This window comes from Besnoitia besnoiti, chromosome II (assembly GCF_002563875.1).
Source record: "Besnoitia besnoiti strain Bb-Ger1 chromosome II, whole genome shotgun sequence".
Classification (NCBI taxonomy): Eukaryota; Apicomplexa; class Conoidasida; order Eucoccidiorida; family Sarcocystidae; genus Besnoitia; species Besnoitia besnoiti.
In genome coordinates, this window is record NC_042357.1 from 1,909,021 (window position 1) to 1,927,127 (window position 18,107).

The 18,107-nt window shown below is 56.4% G+C and overlaps 2 protein-coding genes across 2 annotated transcripts; both read left to right on the forward strand.

Moving 5' to 3' along the window:
* Nucleotides 1-1,417: 1,417 nt before the first annotated feature.
* On the forward strand, nucleotides 1,418-10,458 carry BESB_036240 (uncharacterized protein; the record flags this gene model as incomplete). Its single annotated transcript, XM_029362210.1, has 10 exons — nucleotides 1,418-4,510; nucleotides 5,094-5,237; nucleotides 5,573-5,683; nucleotides 5,998-6,117; nucleotides 6,633-6,999; nucleotides 7,405-7,628; nucleotides 8,137-8,523; nucleotides 8,947-9,254; nucleotides 9,685-10,039; nucleotides 10,435-10,458. The coding sequence occupies 10 exons, from the start codon at nucleotides 1,418-1,420 to the stop codon at nucleotides 10,456-10,458; spliced, it is 5,133 nt and encodes a 1,710-aa protein (XP_029221175.1).
* Nucleotides 10,459-13,954: 3,496 nt separating this feature from the next.
* BESB_036250 (putative minor histocompatibility antigen h13) lies at nucleotides 13,955-17,649 on the forward strand (the record flags this gene model as incomplete). The annotated part of the gene is made up of 8 exons (XM_029362211.1): nucleotides 13,955-14,244; nucleotides 14,474-14,582; nucleotides 15,106-15,360; nucleotides 15,861-15,977; nucleotides 16,412-16,645; nucleotides 16,791-16,877; nucleotides 17,019-17,107; nucleotides 17,562-17,649. 8 exons carry the CDS (start codon nucleotides 13,955-13,957, stop codon nucleotides 17,647-17,649), a joined length of 1,269 nt encoding a protein of 422 aa, XP_029221176.1.
* Nucleotides 17,650-18,107: the final 458 nt, after the last annotated feature.

Consider the following 18,107-nt stretch of genomic DNA (forward strand, 5'->3'; position numbering starts at 1 on the left):
CGTGCACGCCCTCCCACGCTGCTTTATAAGCCTCTGACCTCCGGCTGAAATCCTGACGGCCCGCCTACAGAGTGGTCGGGGGCCTGACCGAGAGGCGCTCATAGCGGCGTTTTTCTCTTCAGTGCGGTTGCAGGTGCGCGTGTAACCCTCGGATCAGCCACCACACCTCGTCCTCCCGAGAACGCCGTAGAATTTCGGGGCGAGAAATGATCAGGCGAATTTCGTTCGTGACTCGCAACGGAGCTTGGGGTCGGCATTCCAAAGTCGACCAGAGCGCCTACTCGCTCCTCCAGACAGTTCGAAGCGCCGCACTGCCGCTGCGCCGGGGTCGTCGTCTGATCTAGCATGCATGCTAACGCGAGGGACGTGCAAAAGACCTCGCCCGCCTTCTGCAGGCGCGTGGCCTCTTGTCGCTTTCCCTTTGGGGCTGTTGGCTGCCTAGTTCAAGTCCTTTTTTTTGTCACCGGTGTCGCGCCTCTTCGGCGTGTAAGGAGCCGTAGCCTTGAGTTAGATTCCTACTGCGCATGCAGGCACCCGCCTTTGTCGCCGCCCGGCTTTTCGAGCTCACGGCTCCATTTTTGTGGATTTCTCGAGCGTCTGGACGGGAATTTCGATGAACTACAGGTTCCGCTGCATATTCCCTTCATCTCTCACTCCTCTATCTTGGGCACGATCCCTTTCAACTGGAAAAGCGACCTGGCAGAGCGCTCTCCAGTCTGGACCCCTCACGGCGCCGCTGAACAGTGTTTCCTCATTCCTCGCGACAAGCCATCATTCTTGCGACCGAGACACCTGCCGATGTCGCATCCTTCAGACCGGCGAACACTCCCCACCTCCCTCGGTCTTCGTGTGCCATAGAAGTTACGCGACCTTTGCGCGGGAGGGAGGCGTGCCCTGGCGCCAGGCCTCGTTTCCAGCCGACGACCTGCGAACCACTGGTGCGTCGCAGAGACAGCCATGTCCGCCCCCTGTGCGTCCCGGGCAGATCTCTCAACAGGAAGGACGCGCAGAATCTCTCGCTGGAGTCTCCGGGGGCGTCTCTGCCTCGCTTGTCTAAACGGAAGTGCTTTCGCTGTACTCGGCAGCACGCCCTTCCGTGCGTGTGGACTCCGTGGCCTCGTAGAGGGACGCACGCAACACTGCCTTTCGACTCATGCGTCTTTGCCCTGTGCGCCCATCCTGAATGCCTCCGATCTCCTCACACACCATGCCGCGCCTTTGCATGCCCAGAAGCCGCGTGGCTTTGTGACGCGACGTGACCTCTGAACGTCCACTCGCCCAGGCACCCCCCCCCTCCCCCCGCCCCCCGTCGTTCGCACTGAACACACCGCTGGGAGTTTTCTCAGGTTTTTGTACAGGGGGACGTTTTTGCGTGCGCCAGAACCTGCAGTGTGGCAGTCCGCGGACCGCAGCCAGGATGCGTCCTTCTGTGCCTCGGCGTCTTCTTCCCCTGCTCCCTGGCGCGCATCCAGCATCCTGGTCTTCGTCTCCGATCTTTGCCGCGGTTGTCGCGCGCCGCGGACCGTCCGCAGGCGCTTGTTTCGAGTCCTTCAGCTCTGCGGCAACTCGCTACGACGCGGCGCGGCCGCCACCCTCATGGCGGGCGTCCCGGTCTTCGCGGGGGAGTTGGGCTGGCAGCGCGCGAGCGCGTGCACCAGACGCCAGTTTGACGTCTGGAAGGCTGGCGCTTGCGGAGGCGGGGCCTCCGGGCCTGCGCGCGCGAGCCCAGCAGGGCATCGCAGACTTTTTGCGGTGCCCGAAAGATGACGGAGTGGCGTTCTTTGGGTACCGGCGACCGCTGGAGCGGCAGAGTCCGCTCACGCGCGCGTCGGATCGGGTGATGCCGCGAGCGAAAGAGCGGGAGAGGAGGGCTTTTGCCTCTGTCTCTTCGCGGCCTTTCTCTTCGTGCTCCCTAGGGCAGGCGTTCGGCGTTCCCTTTGTCTCCTCTGAAGCCCACACCGCGGCTCCGCCGCCCGCTCAGTTGCAGATGTCTCTGGCGTCTCCTTCTTCCTGTCTTTTGCCGCTGAAAATCTGCGTCTTCGCGGCGCCTCTGAGTTCGTTTTCTTTGCCTGTCTTTCTCGTTTCCTCGCTGCCCACCTGTGCATCGGCCGGCCCCGCGTCATGCAGCCAGGTGCCTTCTTCGCCCTCGTCGCGGCTGGCGTCTGCGCATTTTCCCTCCTCTGGCTCTGGTTTTCCGTTTTTGTTGTCTGCGCACGGTGAACTGAAGGCCGGTGGGATCTCAGCTGGCTGCGCGCCTCTTGTTTTTTCGTGCACATTCCAAATGTTGCACGGCGCGCGCTCTCTGTACAGTGCCCATCGGCCCCTGGCTGTCTCTGCGCAGCCGCAGTCTCCCTTGACTTGTTCCACTTTTCACGCGTCGTCTCTTTCGGTCGGCGCGTCGTTATCCTGCTCGTCCTTAGAGCGATCTTCGCAGGCCGTAGCGCCATCACAGTCCAGCATCCTCCACGAATCTCCTGCTCCCTCAACTGCGAAGAAGTCTTCTGAGCGAACTCTTCTGTTTTTCTGTTCTCCTCCTCATCCTTCGGCCGCCTCCCTGCTTCCTCCAGACCGCATCAGCTTCGTCTCTGTTGCCCGCGGGCCTCAAGCGCCAGAGGGTCACGTCGGGACGGGACTTGTTCAGAAGTCTGTCCCGCGCCGCGCCGGGTCTGGGTCTCGAGAGCCTCCGTCCTTTTCTCTTTCTTGCGAGGCTTATCTTACTTCTTATCCTCGCTCGTTCAGCGGCCGTCCTGCGTGCCTCTCGTCTCGCCTCTCTTCCCTCGCTTCTGCGCGACGTGGCTTCGCCTCGCAGCCTCGCGCGCCCCGTCTGTCTCCTTCTCTCCCTTCTCAGTCTTCCGTCTCGTCTTCTTTTTCGTTTCCTCTCCCGGCGCCTTCGCACTGCTCGATTGCGTGCCCCCATGGAGCCGCGCGGGTGAGCAGCGGCGAAGGCAGCGGCAGGCGGAGCCTGAAGATGCTGCCGCGGAGGCGCTTGGATGCCTCGTCTGCAGCCGTGAAAGCGAGCGATTTTCCTCATCGCGCGCGCGAGGCTCGAGAGCCACGGAGACCAGAGACAGGCGCGCGCGTACTGAGGCCACCTGCGAAGTCTTCGCCTCGCAGTGCCGCGTCGCTTCCTCAGGCTTCAGAGGCGGCTTCGGAGGCGGCTTCAGAGGCGGCTCTAGAGGCGGCTTCAACGCCTTCTTCTTCTCCGTCTCCCTCTTTGGTCGACGCCCTCTCTGCACATCCCTGCGCGTCGTGCCCGTCGCGTGCTGCGCCGAGCCCGTCTCCAAGCGCGTCCGCGACGGCCGCCTTCTCTGCCTTCTCCCCCTTCTCGTTTCCTGCGGCGCCCCTCGCTTGCAGGGCTCCAGAGGACTTCACGCCTCCGGATTTCGCGCAGGACTGCCTCGCGGCCGGTTTTTGGAGGCGCCCCAACGAGGAGGAGCCGCAGCAGCTTTTCGTCTCCTTCGGCGGCGCCCAAGAGCCAGCGCCGCAGGCCCCGGGCGCGGGACTCCGCGGCGACGCGCCGGCGAAGGAGGCGGAGGACGCGGGGCAGCGGCCGCAGGCTGGCCTCGCTGCCGCCATCGTCATCGGCGAAGAGGGCATGCTGCCTCAGCAGCTCTTGACGCGCTTCGCGCTCCAGTCGCGGAAGTTCTCGCTTCCCGTCCCGCAAACTCGGCGGCACAGAGAGAGCGAGACGGCGGCGAGCCGAGCAGCAGCCGCAAACGCGGCGCGAGCCCTCCCTCCGCCGGCCTCTGCTCCACACGGCCCCGCGTCGCCTTCGCCGCCACTGTATCCCGCGACAAAAGGGAGTGAAGGCCCGCCTTTTCGAGTTCCCCCTTCATTCGCGGCGCTCGCGTCTCTGCAGCCCTCCACTGGCCGTTCGGAGAGACCTCGGCGGCCGATGAGCGTCTCGCCTCGTGCCGCTTCGTCTTCGGGGTCGACGGACGCGCCCGTAGGGCGTCCTGCCTCTTCTGCTGCGGCTGCCTCCCCGGCGCCTCCGCGTCCTTTCGTTTTCTCTTCGCCTCCAGCTGCGGCAAGCCTGGCATCGAGCCTCGCCTCTTGGTCCTCCGATCCGGGCCCCTCACGCTCGGCGCCCTTGCCGTCTCCTCTCCGCGTGAGCGCGAGCCCTGCTGCTGAGGGAGAACGCGAGCGCCGCAGGCGGGCGACGGAGCGAAGCCGGCAAGAGGCGCCGGGGGAGCAGAAAGCGAAACCCAGCAAGCGCGGGGATCCTCAGGCGCAGCGCGGGCCTCCCTTTGATCCTCGGGCTGCCGTCTCCGAGTTCATTCGAGCCGTTGAGTGCCTGGTCGCTGCTGCGTGCCCCCGCAGCAGACTCAGCGACGCCGAGCTCGCTTCTGCGGTGTCTGTTGCCTCGCCTGAGCAGCCATCCTCGGTTGCGGACCCGCAGATTACGAAGCGCGCCCTTAAGAACTCGCCTGCTGCTGAGGAAGCGAAGCGGCTTCAGACCCAACTCCGCGTATTCTTCCAAGCACCGAACGAGCCTCAGCCGCTCGCCGAGGTACGCAGAAACTCGAGACAGGGGATATTGTAGCTCGGGTATCCTTCCAGACCGAAAGAATCGATTTAACACCGCAGCAAGGAAGCTCACAAACCCGTGTACCCACGCATTCGTGAATACGAGTGTTTGCAGGCAGGTTGCGGGTTGGACGCATCCTTGTCTTTTATCTTTCGACCGTGCGGTGTAGCGACGCCCGAGCGGTGTCCATCTGCAGATTCACACGCGCATATTTCTTTGTTGGCTCTTAGCAGCAAACCCGAGCATTCGCACCTTTTAACGCACATGACTATACATATTTAGACACACACATTAACGTATATATATATATATATATATATATATATATGTACCAGTCGATAGGGTGACGGTCTGCGCGTCTGACCGATTCTTTTAATTCAGCCGACGATGCGCCTGCGCTATATGTCAAGCGCCTGCTAGCATCCTCGCCTTTCTCGTCCTCCCGTTCTCCCGGTGTGCCCACGTAATCAAATGTGTAGCTCTCAACACACATGGGATCGGCTTTTCCGTTGCATCGCTTCAGTCTGGTTTTCGCGGGCGCATGCGATTTCTCTTGCGTGGTTAGCTCATTCGCTTTGATCTGGATTTCGCTGTTTACTTTTCCCAGTATTTTCGTCTTCTCGGCGGTCTGCTCCAGATGCATCGCCTCCCGAGCCGTCTGGTCGATCGCACCCTCGTGGCGGCGCTCTTCGGCGCACTTCTCAGAGAGGTAAATCCTCTTGCCGCTCATCCAAGATGTGTTTATGTATCCCGGACCCGGCCTAATGTCTTGTTATAAGCTATAGGTCACATGGCTTCTGTTGCTTTGAGATCATGCTAACGGCGATGCGACTTCCAACGACTTGAGACCGCAACTAAGAAGCCTGCATACTCCATATATGTGGGTAGATATATGCTTCACCAGCATGCGCGTCGTGGTTTTTTCGTGCTTTTTTTCCCGGTCTGCGAGCTCCGGCCCTCTTGTGACTCCTCGAGGCTGCCGTCTGGCGCTCTCACCCTCAGCTTTGTCACATTTTGATGCGTTTTTTTATAATTTTTCTTTAGGGTTCCCCTCCCCGGTTTGAGGAGGCCGTCGAGCTCTGCAGAGCGGGCTTCGAGCTCCGTCTCTTCGAGTCCGCTCCAAACCACATGCTTCGCCTCGTTGAGCGCACAGCAGTGAGTTTTCGCTCTTTTTCGATGTTCTGAATTCGCCGAATCATGCTGGCGTTGGCACGGGGTGGCATCAGTTGCACTAAAAGTCTTGTGACACTCCTCCCCTCCTGCAGCTGGCAGGGCATGCTGAGCATCTGAAGCGTTTTCTTCGCGCGTGTCAATTCTCGAATCATCCTCTATGTTTACCGCTCGATATCCTTTTCCACCATCGAGCGTCCGAATGCCTCCGTTCCCACACAGCCTTCCGCACGCGTTTCCGTCCCAACTTTTCGTTTTTTGGAGTCGACTTTTCTTCACCTTTCCGCCTTGCTCTGCAGAGGCAGGCACTGGACGGGAGCGGCAGCCCTCCGCCGCTCGGTGCCGTCCTTCAGCTGGCGGAGTTAACCGAGAAACGGGCATTCTTCAAGCGGCCAGCGGTCTCCGCATGCGACGACCCCGTGAGTTTCGGCGTCTGTGGGCGACTATGTATATCCCCATCTACCTGCCTTCTCTGGCCTTCGCGGCTCCATTGATTGCTCCCCACCTTGCCACACTCCGCATTCATCTCTTTCTTCGCTCGCCGCTGTCTCTCATGGCTCGTGCTTCGTTCCTCGACTTTGCGGCGCTTGGCGTATCCGTTAGGAGGTAGAAGCGTGAGGGAGGCGAAAGCTACAGCAGCGGAATCGATGCAGAGATCTGTGCGCCCAACCCGCGAAGCCACTCTCCGTTTACTTTTGTAAAGCTCGATCTTTCTTATACTTCCTATCTGAACCGTCCTCTGTAAATGCGCTTGGTCTCGTTATTCATCTTTTCCATCTCCTCCAGAGAACTCGGCACACATGCAACGCTTTCAGTAGACGCCGTTGAATATGCGTGCGGCCGAGTCGGTTTGCAGGCCACAGGTTTCAGCTATTTTGGTTTTTTCTCCGTTTTTCCGATTTTTTTTTCAATTTGTCTTGCGTGTGCTGCTCAGAGTTCGAGTGCGAAGCTTCTCGACGAGCTGTACCTCTTTTTCATCGAGCGCTTGAGAGAAGAAATCTCGTCGCAAAATGCTCAACTGCTCCAGCGTCTCTCCTCTTCTGTCGTTTCGTCGTCTTCTTCCAGGGATTCTCGCGCTCCCCCGCATAGCCCTTTTTTGTCGCAGTTTTCTCTCTCTTCTTCTCCTTCTCCCTCGTCTTTTTTTGTTTATTCTTCATCGTCATCTTTTCCGCTTTCCCCTGTCCCGGAGGCCACAGACGAAACTGAAGACTGCACCAAGCTCTTGACGAAGGCCGCCGCCATCCTTGGCGCCCGCCGATGCGGAGATGAAGGCGAGTCTTCCTTGCGAAAAACAAGGACTGGTTGTTCTGCAGACCCACATACACATGCGAAAACGCGTATCTACGTGAAGATCTCTTCTTTGATAGTCGACCCACCGCTACACATATATGTATCTATATCTTCGAATTCACAGCACTCCCCAAGACAAGAGAGGAGGGGACAAGGAAGAGGATATAAAGCGTGTAAGGTTGCGTCTTTGTTCAACTGCGTATTTTTCCTGCGCGTTTCCCGTGTTTTCATTCGACCTGAATCCTCCATCGCGCTCGGCGTTCGCTCGCATGTTTCTTTGCATCTAGATGTGCCCGACTCCGCTCGGGTGCGCCGCGCTCTTTTCCACTCTCTCTCTGCGTGTACTTGCCTCTGGTTGCGAATTCTCCCCGCTTCCGTGTTGCATTTTCGCTCTCCTTCTTTCTCTCTTTTTACAGCGACCTGGAAAGCGCTCTTTGACTGCATCCAACTCCACGGCCGCTGGGGCTGCCTTTCGCGCTCTACGCGTTCTTCGCTCCTCTCGTTTGGCAAAGAGGAGGCGCGTGAGGAAGCAGGCGCTTCTGCGGACGAAGCCAGGCGCGTCTCCGCGACGATCCAAGCTATTGCGCGCGCCTCGTCGTCCTACGACTTCTCGCGCGCTCACCGCGCGCTGCTGGACGAGGTAGGTCGGCAGACAAAAGACACACCTTCTTTCAGTGCGTTCTTGAGACAGACACAGCCGGGCGTGCGTGACAAGGATGCAGGCAATCTACTTTTTCCTATCTCTATACATGTATACGCATTTGCGAATCCACGAGTACACCTATACATATATATGGATATGTGTACATCCACATACAGGTATATTTGCATATTTGCGTATGTGTATATCGATATAGATAGATGTTTGTATATATGCATGTCCTTGGTACTGACAATATGGGTCACATAGGGAGAGGGCACTGCTGCCTCGCGTCACAGACGCAGATGCATCTTTTCTTCGAGGCCTGACGGCGGCAGCGAGTTAGAGCTTAAAAAACTTCTTTTTGAGGAACGCGGACAGCGTGCAGCGCGCGGCCACTGACGCGCCCTCGAACTGAGTTCTCAGGAGGTCGTGCGAGTAGCTGCTTGCCGTTTCGTTTAGTTTGTTCGCAACGGTGCGTCTCCTTGCGTGCTCCTGCGCCTCGCAGGTGGTCGCGTCTCTCGCGCAGAAGACCCCGCTATCCTCCTCTGCATGCGCCGCATCTGCCTCCAATTCGGAGGGCTCGCCAGAAGAAAGGCCGCCGACTTCGCCTGCGGCGCTCCGACGCGCGCCAGCGGCGTTCTCTTTTTCAGGTTTTTTCGTCTTGACGCCTCAGTTTTACTCCGCCGATCTGTTTCTGCGCTTCCTAGAGGCCGTGTGCCTCTCAGGCGGGGGTGAGAGCCGCGCCTTTCTGCAGCTCTGCGGCGTGAGCTTTCCGCTCTTCCCCTTCGCGCTTCTCGACCAAGGCCGCCGCGACTCTCAGCGCATGCACGCGAAGCGGCGGCGCCTCGAACGCGGCGCAGAGGAACGCGGCACCTTCGCCAGGCTCTTCCAGGTGTGTGCTCGGAGAATCTCGATGCTGGCATATAAACGTAGACCGTTAAGCGGGCGTAGCCGCGTAGGCCCGCCAGACACACTCTCCCTCTCGCGTGCGCACGCACATCCATACGAATATTTATACGCTCTCGGAAGCGAATCTAGCTGCAGCGCTGCGACGACTAAGCCTCTACCCGCACACACATATAAATATGCCTATATCTACATATATATATCTTTACTTCTGTATTTGGTGCAATTTCTGCACCGGATGCATGCGTATTTGGCGTATCATTCAGGCTGTGCGAGGGACAGGTTTCCGGGTGCACTGCAGAACGGAAGGTATAGGCCGGCTGTATTCGGGTGCGTGCGTGAGAAGCCTTCTACGCCTGTCTATATTTGTGCGTTTTCGGTTCGCTTGATATGCGAACTGCCTCTCCAGGTCGCGTCGTTCCTGAGAGCCCTCTCTGCCTCAGCCGCTGCGCCGTCTGCGGCTGCGGAACCGCCGCCGTCGCCCGCGTCGGGCGGGCTCTCGCTCGTGTCGCGGCTGCGCGTGCCCACCGTGTTTCTTAACCTCCATTCGCTGGCTGAGAGGGAAAAAGAGAAGGAGGAAGTCGCGCTCCCCGCCGAACTCACAAGCGTCGTTGAGCTGGTGCTGCAGCATCCCAAGTGCGCAGACGCCGTCGCGCGCGTCTTCGCCCCCGAAGAGGCTGAAGCCTGGGTGCGAGAAGTCCTGACGCAGTTCAACGTGTAAGGCTTCTGCCCTCGAAAAGAGGGGTTTCTTTGCAGACACACATATATTTATATATATGTTTTCCTAAATGCTTTGAGTGAAGAATATACGGATAGCTCCAGCAGTACCAGTGGCTGAAATGTGTATCAGAGAAGATGAAGAGTCGGTCACCAAATGTATTATCATTGATATCAATAGGTAGTCCTAAAACTGTACATTTGATATGTATATATATGTATGCTCGTCCTGGTGGGTTGGAAGGCACAGATGAGTATGCACGATCTTGTGAACACGCACACGTGGCTAGGCGTGTGTACAGGCTGCTCGGAGTGCTTGTGCGTGAGAGGAATCCCATAGTCTGTTTCAGCCGGACGATTCTCTCTCTTGCTCTTTCGGCTGCATCTGACTCCGTTTTCGCGTGGCTGCCCTTGGCTTTCTCTTATGCAGACTCGGCGCCGACGTGCGGCGCGTGCGAGATCGCAAGCGGGGCTTTTACTTCCTGCATCTTCAGCCGCGCGTCGCGGCGTCTCGACACGCGCTTCTGCTCATTCCGCGCTGCCGCGAGCTGCTGGGAGCGAACCTGGAGCCTCTCGCCCTGCGCGCCGACACCGCGGTGACGATGCCTGGCGCCTTCCGGTTTCTGCGTCTGCTCCTGCGACGCGACGGATGGCGCGTCTCCTGCCTGTTTGAGTCGGAATGGAAGAGTCGCGCCGCAACCGAGGGCCGCGGAGACTTCGGGGCAACGCAAGGAGCGAGAACCCGCTCCGCGGAATGGAGACGAGCGCAAACAGCGACGATTCTGGTGAGGCCTCGGCGGAAAAAAAGGAAGGGCGAGCGAGGGGTACGCAAGTTTCTCCGCGGAACGTTCCGCTTTCAGGGTTTATGACTACAGCTTCGAATCGGTGCTGTCTGTTGCGTGGTGCGTGTAAGGCATAGTATTGTAGGACCTATGATGTCTTTGTATGTCATGGTTATAATTACGGTACGTATATAGAAAATATAGTGTACGGTGACATCTTTGTAGATAAGCTGGTGACATGAAGAATTTTGTCCGATTGAGTTGAACAGTTGTGGATCGCGGATCTCGTGTCTCTCTGTGAATCAAGGCGCTGTTTTGCGGGTTCTCGATCTCCCCAGCTTTACTGTTTTTTGCAAAATTTTGCGGCCTTCTCCCGTGCTGCGGCGTTATGCCTTCAGGAGAGAGCGCTCGGAGCGCGCTGAGTAGCCAAACGACAGCGAGAGAAAAGCACACGCTTTTAAGGTTCATGAACGAACACCACGAGGGGGAAAAGGCACACAGACTTTGTTTTTTGTTCTATGCCGGCATGCCACGCTTTCTGCCTTCTCATCTTCGTCCCTGCTTCCTGTTGATCTACTTTGTTCCCCTGTCGGCGCCTCTTCCGTACGATGCGCTTCCTTCCTGTCTCCCGTCACCATATCTAGTTCTTGTCTGCTTCTCGAGCAGACCGTCCCAGCTTGCTCAGCCCCCTTCCTTTGCTGTAACTTCTTGTCGGCTGTATGTTCTAATTTCTTAGCTCTTCGTTTTTCTGGTGCCCACGAACCCCCCGCGGGCTACTCTCTCGTCTCGCTCTGCAACTCAGGGAGCTCTCTTTCGTGGGCGAACCTGCCGAGCTTTTCCTGAAATCGTTTGCTTCTGCACCCTCGTAAAGCCGGTAAACAAAGGCGCGCTGCACAAGTCTATATTTGCAAACACTAGGCGCGCATGCGTCCGAAGCCTCTATTTGCGCAGAAGGCAAAGGAGATACCACCGTGTACTCACAAATATGCACATATATATATCTTTGCAACTTCTCTCGATGTGTTCTAGAGCACGGTAGCGCCGCCGGTGTAGGCGCTTGCTTTCCACGCCGGCACACGCGTACCCAACGCGCAGTCTTAGTTACCATAGAATGAAGCAGGTCATTTTGCCGTCAGAAGCAACTTTTTTTGAGCTTCACATAATTCAACAGAAGCTTTAAATAGTGTATTCGACTATAATTTTTTCTTCACGGCGTATACGTAGGCACATGCTCACGCCGATCTGCTGCGCCGGGATGATGCTCAAACATTCCGCAGCGTCGCGGGCGGCTGGGCTCTCACCAGGTTGTCGATACCAGCGAAGGGGGGCGTGGAGACGCCCGCTGTTCGTAGCGGCGGAAAGGGTGAGCAATATTCGTCAGATGTCGTTAGGGAATGGAACACTGGCCATTCGAAACGCCGGCCACACGTACAAAAAAGTAGACCGCTGAAGCTTCATCCTCAGCGTCGCTGTACATACATTGTGTTACCGTGTACGTACACTTCGAACTGCACACCAGGAAACGAGTTGGCCAGCGCTCCGACACCCCGGCGACCGTTGGGTGACGGTGACTGCTCGCCATTGGAGTTGTTTTCTTTTCACAAACCTCAACAAACTTCCAAAAATATATCGAGGAACACAGCGATGGGCTTCAGATAGCGTATAATGCATGGCAACACCCCAGATCGAGCCGCAACGGGTGCAGGGCTGGTGACCGGAACTCCGGATTCACGCTACTGAAAGAAGCGAAATCTGATCGAATTTCCAAAGTCTAAGAACTGAAACACACTAGCGCTCCTGCTACGTACACTATAGACGCTTCTCTCTATTATATATATCTATATACAATAATAGATATGCATCTATGGGGATATATCCGTACGCAGTCGCTGCCCGCCTGCCGAAATGCCGACCCGAAGTGTTGTCCATTACCCCGGCACGATCTGGTTTTCTGCGTATGGAGCACCTTATTCGAAACCTCCTGTCTACCTCTGCAGCATTGTAGAGACGGGAATCGGAGAGAATGTAACTCTTTTGATAGCGTGCCACGCAGACGCCGTTTTTGCGTGACTTGGTCCGGAGAGGTGTGAGCGTGTGACCTCCCTTTCATTGCTTCGATTATCTGCGTGTAGCCTTTTCAGGATAGAAAGACCAGACTCAAGCAGTCTTTGGCGCTTTCCATGTTGCTGCGTTACTCGTGGTTGTCTCCTTTTTTTCTAATTCGGAAACTGGGTACCTGGATCGTCTTACATTCGGAGGCCGCTCGCTTGAGGCGCATGCCAGATCGCCAGAGAAGGCGAAGGAATGAGGAGAAGAAGACAGGAAGACCTATAGACAGATGACGTGGAAAGGGGAAAAACGAGGGAGAAACGCATCTCCGCCCAGAGAGCAGAGACAAGAGAAACACAGAGGCGCTGGCGGCGCGAACAAAACGCAGGAGACTCTGAGAGGGCAGCAGGTCAACCAGGGATGAGAGACACCCGACTACAGAAAGGAGACGTTCTCATATCTCAAGCGAAGGACTCGCGGAAGCGACTCGAAGTGGAAACATGCGGAAGGAAGCCCTTGAAAGCTCCCGACGAGATAGATCGACGCGAGCAAATCGCAAGCGCGAAGGCGGGCGCAGCGGGACAACGTACAGAAGCGCAGAGTGGTGGCGTGCCCGTGGTGTTTCAATCCTGAGACGACGGCGCCCGTGCGTCTTCTCGCTTTGAAAACTTACTCAATCTGCCTTTCCCCCCTTCTTTTTTGTTGTGTGAGCAATTGCGTTGCGACATCCTTTCCGCGGGGGAAGACACAAGCAGAGATACAGAGGTCTTGTCAGGCAGACCTGCCAAGACACTCCAAAAGCTCGGCGAAGAAAACGGTGAGTTCCCTGCAGGAAAGAAGCCTCGAGCATCTCGAAATCCGAACATCCGGCCGTGCATCTGGAGTGTTTCTCCTCTCTTCTACTGGCGCACGCATGACGACTGAGATATGCCTAGACAGACTCGCGTGCCCATCTCCCTCTCTATCACGGGATGATTGCTTGTTTCCGTGGAAGCGGCCTTCTGCTTTTCCTGCATTTCGCCTCGCCTTTCGCTGCGTTTCGTCTCGCTTTTCGCCTTCCCTGCCCCCCGTTTTACCTCTCTTTCTCGCTGAAAACCTTCTGCGCTACCGGAGGAGAAGGATAGAACCCGAACGGAGAACAGACAATGTGACAGACTGCCGCCGCGGTTTTCCCGTTTTCGTCCCCTTCCGCGCCGACGCTTCTGCGCGTCTCGTTCTACTCCTCGGGAAAGCTTACCGCGGGCCTCTGCTTCAGTTTGCGTGTTTCTGTTTTGCCTTTACCTTGCTCTTTCTCGGCGGGATCAGTGAGATCCGCCTCTTTTTCGTTTTTAAGAGATAGAAGCTCTCTTGGCGAGGCACCGCGCAGCTCTGGCCTTCCAGCGGGCGGGGCCTCGGCTTCATTTGCAAACGAGGGAACCTTCCCTCTCGCTCTCTTTTCCGGTCCTTCGCTCTAGCATCTCCTTTCCAGACTGTTGTCTAGAGGCGGCTCTCTACTTTGTATCGTAACTGTTTTTGTCGACTGCGTGTGCGTATCTGAGAGTGCATCAGCCTTTGCGTTTGGGAAGCCCTGAATTCGTTGCAAACCCTCTGTGCCTACGTCGCTCTGCGCGCGTTTAAGGCCTCTCTTCTCGAGCGCCTGCGTGTCCTCTCTTGCTCTGTTCTTTACACCTCATCCTGCGAGGCTGCCGTCGTTTCCTCCTGGCCACCGCGTCGTTCTATGCATGTAGAGATTCGCTCGTCTGCGATCTTGTCGCTGTAGTCTCTGCATGTTTGGCTTGCAGACATCGTTTTATAGCGTTTTTCTCTTTTTTGCCTTGCTGCAGCTTGCTTGCGCCTCTCCTCTGGTTCCTTTTTCTCGCTTTCGTCACGATGTCGACGACAGTGTCTTCGTGCGATCCGCACGCCTGCGAGCGCCGCGCGTTCTACGGCTGCTTCGCGCTGCTGGGGGCGACGCTGACGACTTCTCATTTCATCGCACTCCCTGTCCTCCTCCAGATGATGATTTACACCTTCCCCATCCTCTACATCGGGAGCCACATGTCTCTGAAACAGAACGAAATAGACGAAATCACCGGCGAGAAAGCCAACAAGAGTGAGGCGATGAACCACACCGACGCCATGCTCTTCCCGGTCTTCGGCTCAATCGCCCTCTGCAGCTTGTAAGTCGTCCACGCGCAGCAGACGACGCGACTCCTAATCATCCAGCTCTATTATCAAAAATTCGAGCTTTGAATACCCAAATGTTGTTACGACAACATAGAACACACCACACGCCCTCTATCCCCCTCAGGCCCTCACTCAGCGCTGCCGCGCGGCGCCCTTTTTATTTTTTGTCTGCGGACGCTCTCTTCTCTCACGCTTTCTTGTGTGTGGCGTGTGTGGCCTTAGGTACGTTGCATACAAGTTCCTGGACGCCTCGTGGGTGAACTTCTTGCTCACGCTCTATTTGACGGCGATCGGCGTCGTCGCCCTCGCGGAGACGCTTCACGTCGCACTGGTGTGTTGCAGTTCGAAAAAGGAAAAACAGCATTTCCTGCTGTTGCCCACTCGCGCTTCGTCGTGCAACGCGGAATGCGAATGGAGGCGGAGTCTCTTAACCGTTTAGCGGTTGACACGTTTGGCGATTCTCGCCCTTCGGTGTTTTTTCGATGCCTCATCAGCTCGCAGCCTGCCGCTTCGTTTTCTCGGATGCGGGGTGCCTCTCACAGAAACACGCACATCTGCGTTGTTCTCCGTAACGCCGCCTGAAAATCGAGGCGGTGCGCGAGCGGGTGTGTGGTTTTTTCGCACGTGGCGAGCGATGAGACATCACTTTTAGCTGCCTAAAGCAGTCCAGTTGGGCGGTGGGGGACTGCCATCGAAACGAACTCCGCGCGCAGCCTCTGCGCGCCGCCCTTCTCTTTGTCGTACGACAGAGATGCGCGCGGCATGCACATATATATATATATATATATATAGACATATATCACATACATACGTCTATATATATGTATATATATTTGCTTGGCGTCTGCGTGCAGATGCCGCTGTTTCCGGACTGGGCGAACGAGTCGCGGTTTTCGTTCAAGTTCTGCCTGCCGCACATTCCCGTGTTGTGCCCGCGCCCCGACATCTCCACGCCTGAGAAGCGCGCCGAGTACGAGGCCTCCTGCACGTACTCACTCTCCTACTCGCAGATCTGCGCGTACCTCCTCGCGGGCGTGCTCGCCGCCGTCTGGCTGTGGAAGAAGCACTGGGCGATCCACAACCTGTTGGGCATCGCGTTCTGCATCCAGGTAAGCGCCATCCGTCCCGTGTGCAGATGCAAAAGCTTATACACGTCTATCTATTTTGGCTTTGGGTTTCGTATCGGTTTGGGGGGTGGGGGGGTATCGATTTCTTGCTCATCGTTCTACTACAGCAAGCACGTACATGTATCTGTGTATGTATATATGTGTTAAAACGTATGTATATATATGTATACGGGTTGCGCATTGAGGAGTGGACTTCGGCGCTGACGCATGCATTTCTTGGATTTTTGGGGGCATCTGCACGCGTGTGCACGAAAGAGATCAACGTCGTCTTCATTGAGCACTCATGGGCGTGGAGGCAGCCGCGCGGGAGGAGCAGAGTGATTCGTCTTTTTTTTAAAAAAAATTGCTGAAAAATGTGCACCGCTGCCCGTGGTCGAGGCAGCGCGGTTTCTTTCTGGTTCCACATGCGCTTAGAACGTGTTTTTTCTCGGAGCAAAGGCGCGCGCCTGTCTTTTTTTTCGGGTTTTATTTTTTTGTCTCAGGCCATTAGCCTCGTGAGCGTCGGCAACTTCACCGTCGCGACGATTCTGCTCTCCGGTCTCTTCGTGTACGACATCTTCTGGGTCTTCGGCACCGACGTCATGGTGACCGTCGCCAAGGTGAGAACACCGTTTAAAGTAAAGAAAAAAATCAAGCCCTCAAACGGCAAGGCCTTCCGATAGTCGTGTGACGCTGAGGCAGGGTGCCGCGGAGCTGCCGCGAGCGACCTGGAACGGCGGTGGTCAACGCGCCTATATGCTGTTAAAAGCTTCCGCGCCTCTGATTCCATTTTTCGCCACCGGTCTTCGTTTTCTGCGCGTACCCTTTCGACAGGCAGTGTGAGAGCAATTTTTCCTGGGGCGCGCCCTTTACTTCACGCAGGGGGAGACGTTAGACCGGCGTCCTCTTCTGTTTCTCTCCTTTTCTTCCCCTTTTTTCTCTTTTTCTGTTATGCTGCTTCGTTTCGTCCCTGTTCTCTTCAGTTTGTTTTGTGGCACCTTCTTACATTTTTTTGCTTATGTGCATTTGTTTTCATTTTCAATGTTTTTTTCAGTCCTTCGAGGGTCCGGCCAAGCTGATTTTCCCAGTGAGCCTCGACCCGTGGGCGCAGAGCATTCTCGGCCTTGGCGACATCGTGATCCCCGGCGTCTTCATCTCAATGTGTCTCCGCTTCGATTACTGGCTCGCGACTGCCGCGGCGACTCTGGGGGCGAGCGCGAGCCGGGCTGCAGAAGGCACGCAGGTGAAGACCGCCGCCGCCCCGGTCACCAACATCGACATCCACCAAGTAGGCGTCCTGCTGTGCGCGGCTAAGCCCGCCGTCTTCGATCCAGGCAGCGAGAAAAGAACTGAGAGGCGAATGACTCGGGACGCGAGCGGGCTCTCAGCGCCAAAAGCGCCCCTCTGAGAGGTGTGAGGTGTTTTGTTTGCAGAAGTTCAGCAAGTTCTACTTCTGGGTGGTGGTCATCTTCTACGAGGCCGGCCTTCTGACCACCGGTGTGATCATGCTCGTTTTTCGCGTAAGTTCCCCGCTGGAAACGCCGCTTCGCGCTGAGTCCTGAGTGCTTTCCTGCAGGGTGTTGGCTCCCCGAGCGTCCTCCAGGTAGTCCCCTTCCTCAGCTTCCCTCTCACGCACACACCGCGTTTGTTTTTTTTTTCAGCACCCTCAGCCGGCTCTCCTGTACCTCGTCCCCTTCTGCCTCTTCTCTCTCTTCGGCGCCGCAGCGCTCAACGGCCAGGTCAAGGAAGTGTAAGTCGCAGACGCAGAGCAGCTTGCGCGATGTGCGCGCGAGGGGCATTTGAGCGACTCCTTGTTTGAGACAACCCTGCCAAAAAATAACTTACTTTGTCCACCTTCGATTCTCTGAAGCGAGAGGAGGCCTTCCGACACGTGTCGCTTTAAAAGAAACGCTGGTCTCAGAGTTTCGTGGTCGCGTTTTCCCAATGTCTAGATGCTTGTAAGCGTACTGAGGTCTTTGTCCGTATATAGGTTAATCTCATATTCAAATATATTTGATTATATATATATATATACAGTGCGTGCAGGCACATGAGAGGCGAGAGCGATATTGCCGCGCCGCTGTCTGTGTGCTCACGTGAGTCAGGTTAGAGTGTGATTTGCTGACGGCCAGTGTTCTATGTCGCATATCGTTTAGCGTATTTTGCACGCTGCCGAGGCTTGTGCCTTTCCCTTTTCTTTTCAGCCTCGCTTACCGTGAGGACGACGAGGACAAGCCTGCGGAGGCCAAAGACGCCGCCGGAGAGACAACCGAGGAGAAGAAGAGCAAATAAATGGATAATGAAGATGGAGAAAAGCAGATTTGAGTCAGACGCAGGCACCGTAGGGAGCTGCGTGGAAGACATGAAAGGATGCTGGACGCGTGAAGAGACAAAGGCGGTGTAAAGTCTCGGGGGTCTACGAGATGCTAACGAGAGAGCTGCAAAGGGAACCATCGGCCTCGAGGATCTTTTATTTACTTTATATGCATATCCACATGAGTTTCAACGTGCCTGTATGTATATGTCACGTGAATTATATACGTATATGTAGTTGTAGGACTAAGTCTCAGTATCTGTTACTCGCGTGCGTCGTGCTTTGGGTTTTCGCTATAGCCTATGGCGCGACCATTGACTCTGTTTTGCTTCCAGTTTTATGTCGCCCGCGCGTTGCGGCTGTGGCACACGGGGGAAGGAAAGGGGGGCACACTGATTCGTTTCTTGTTTGCTGTTTCGTTCGCATTGCCTCTTTT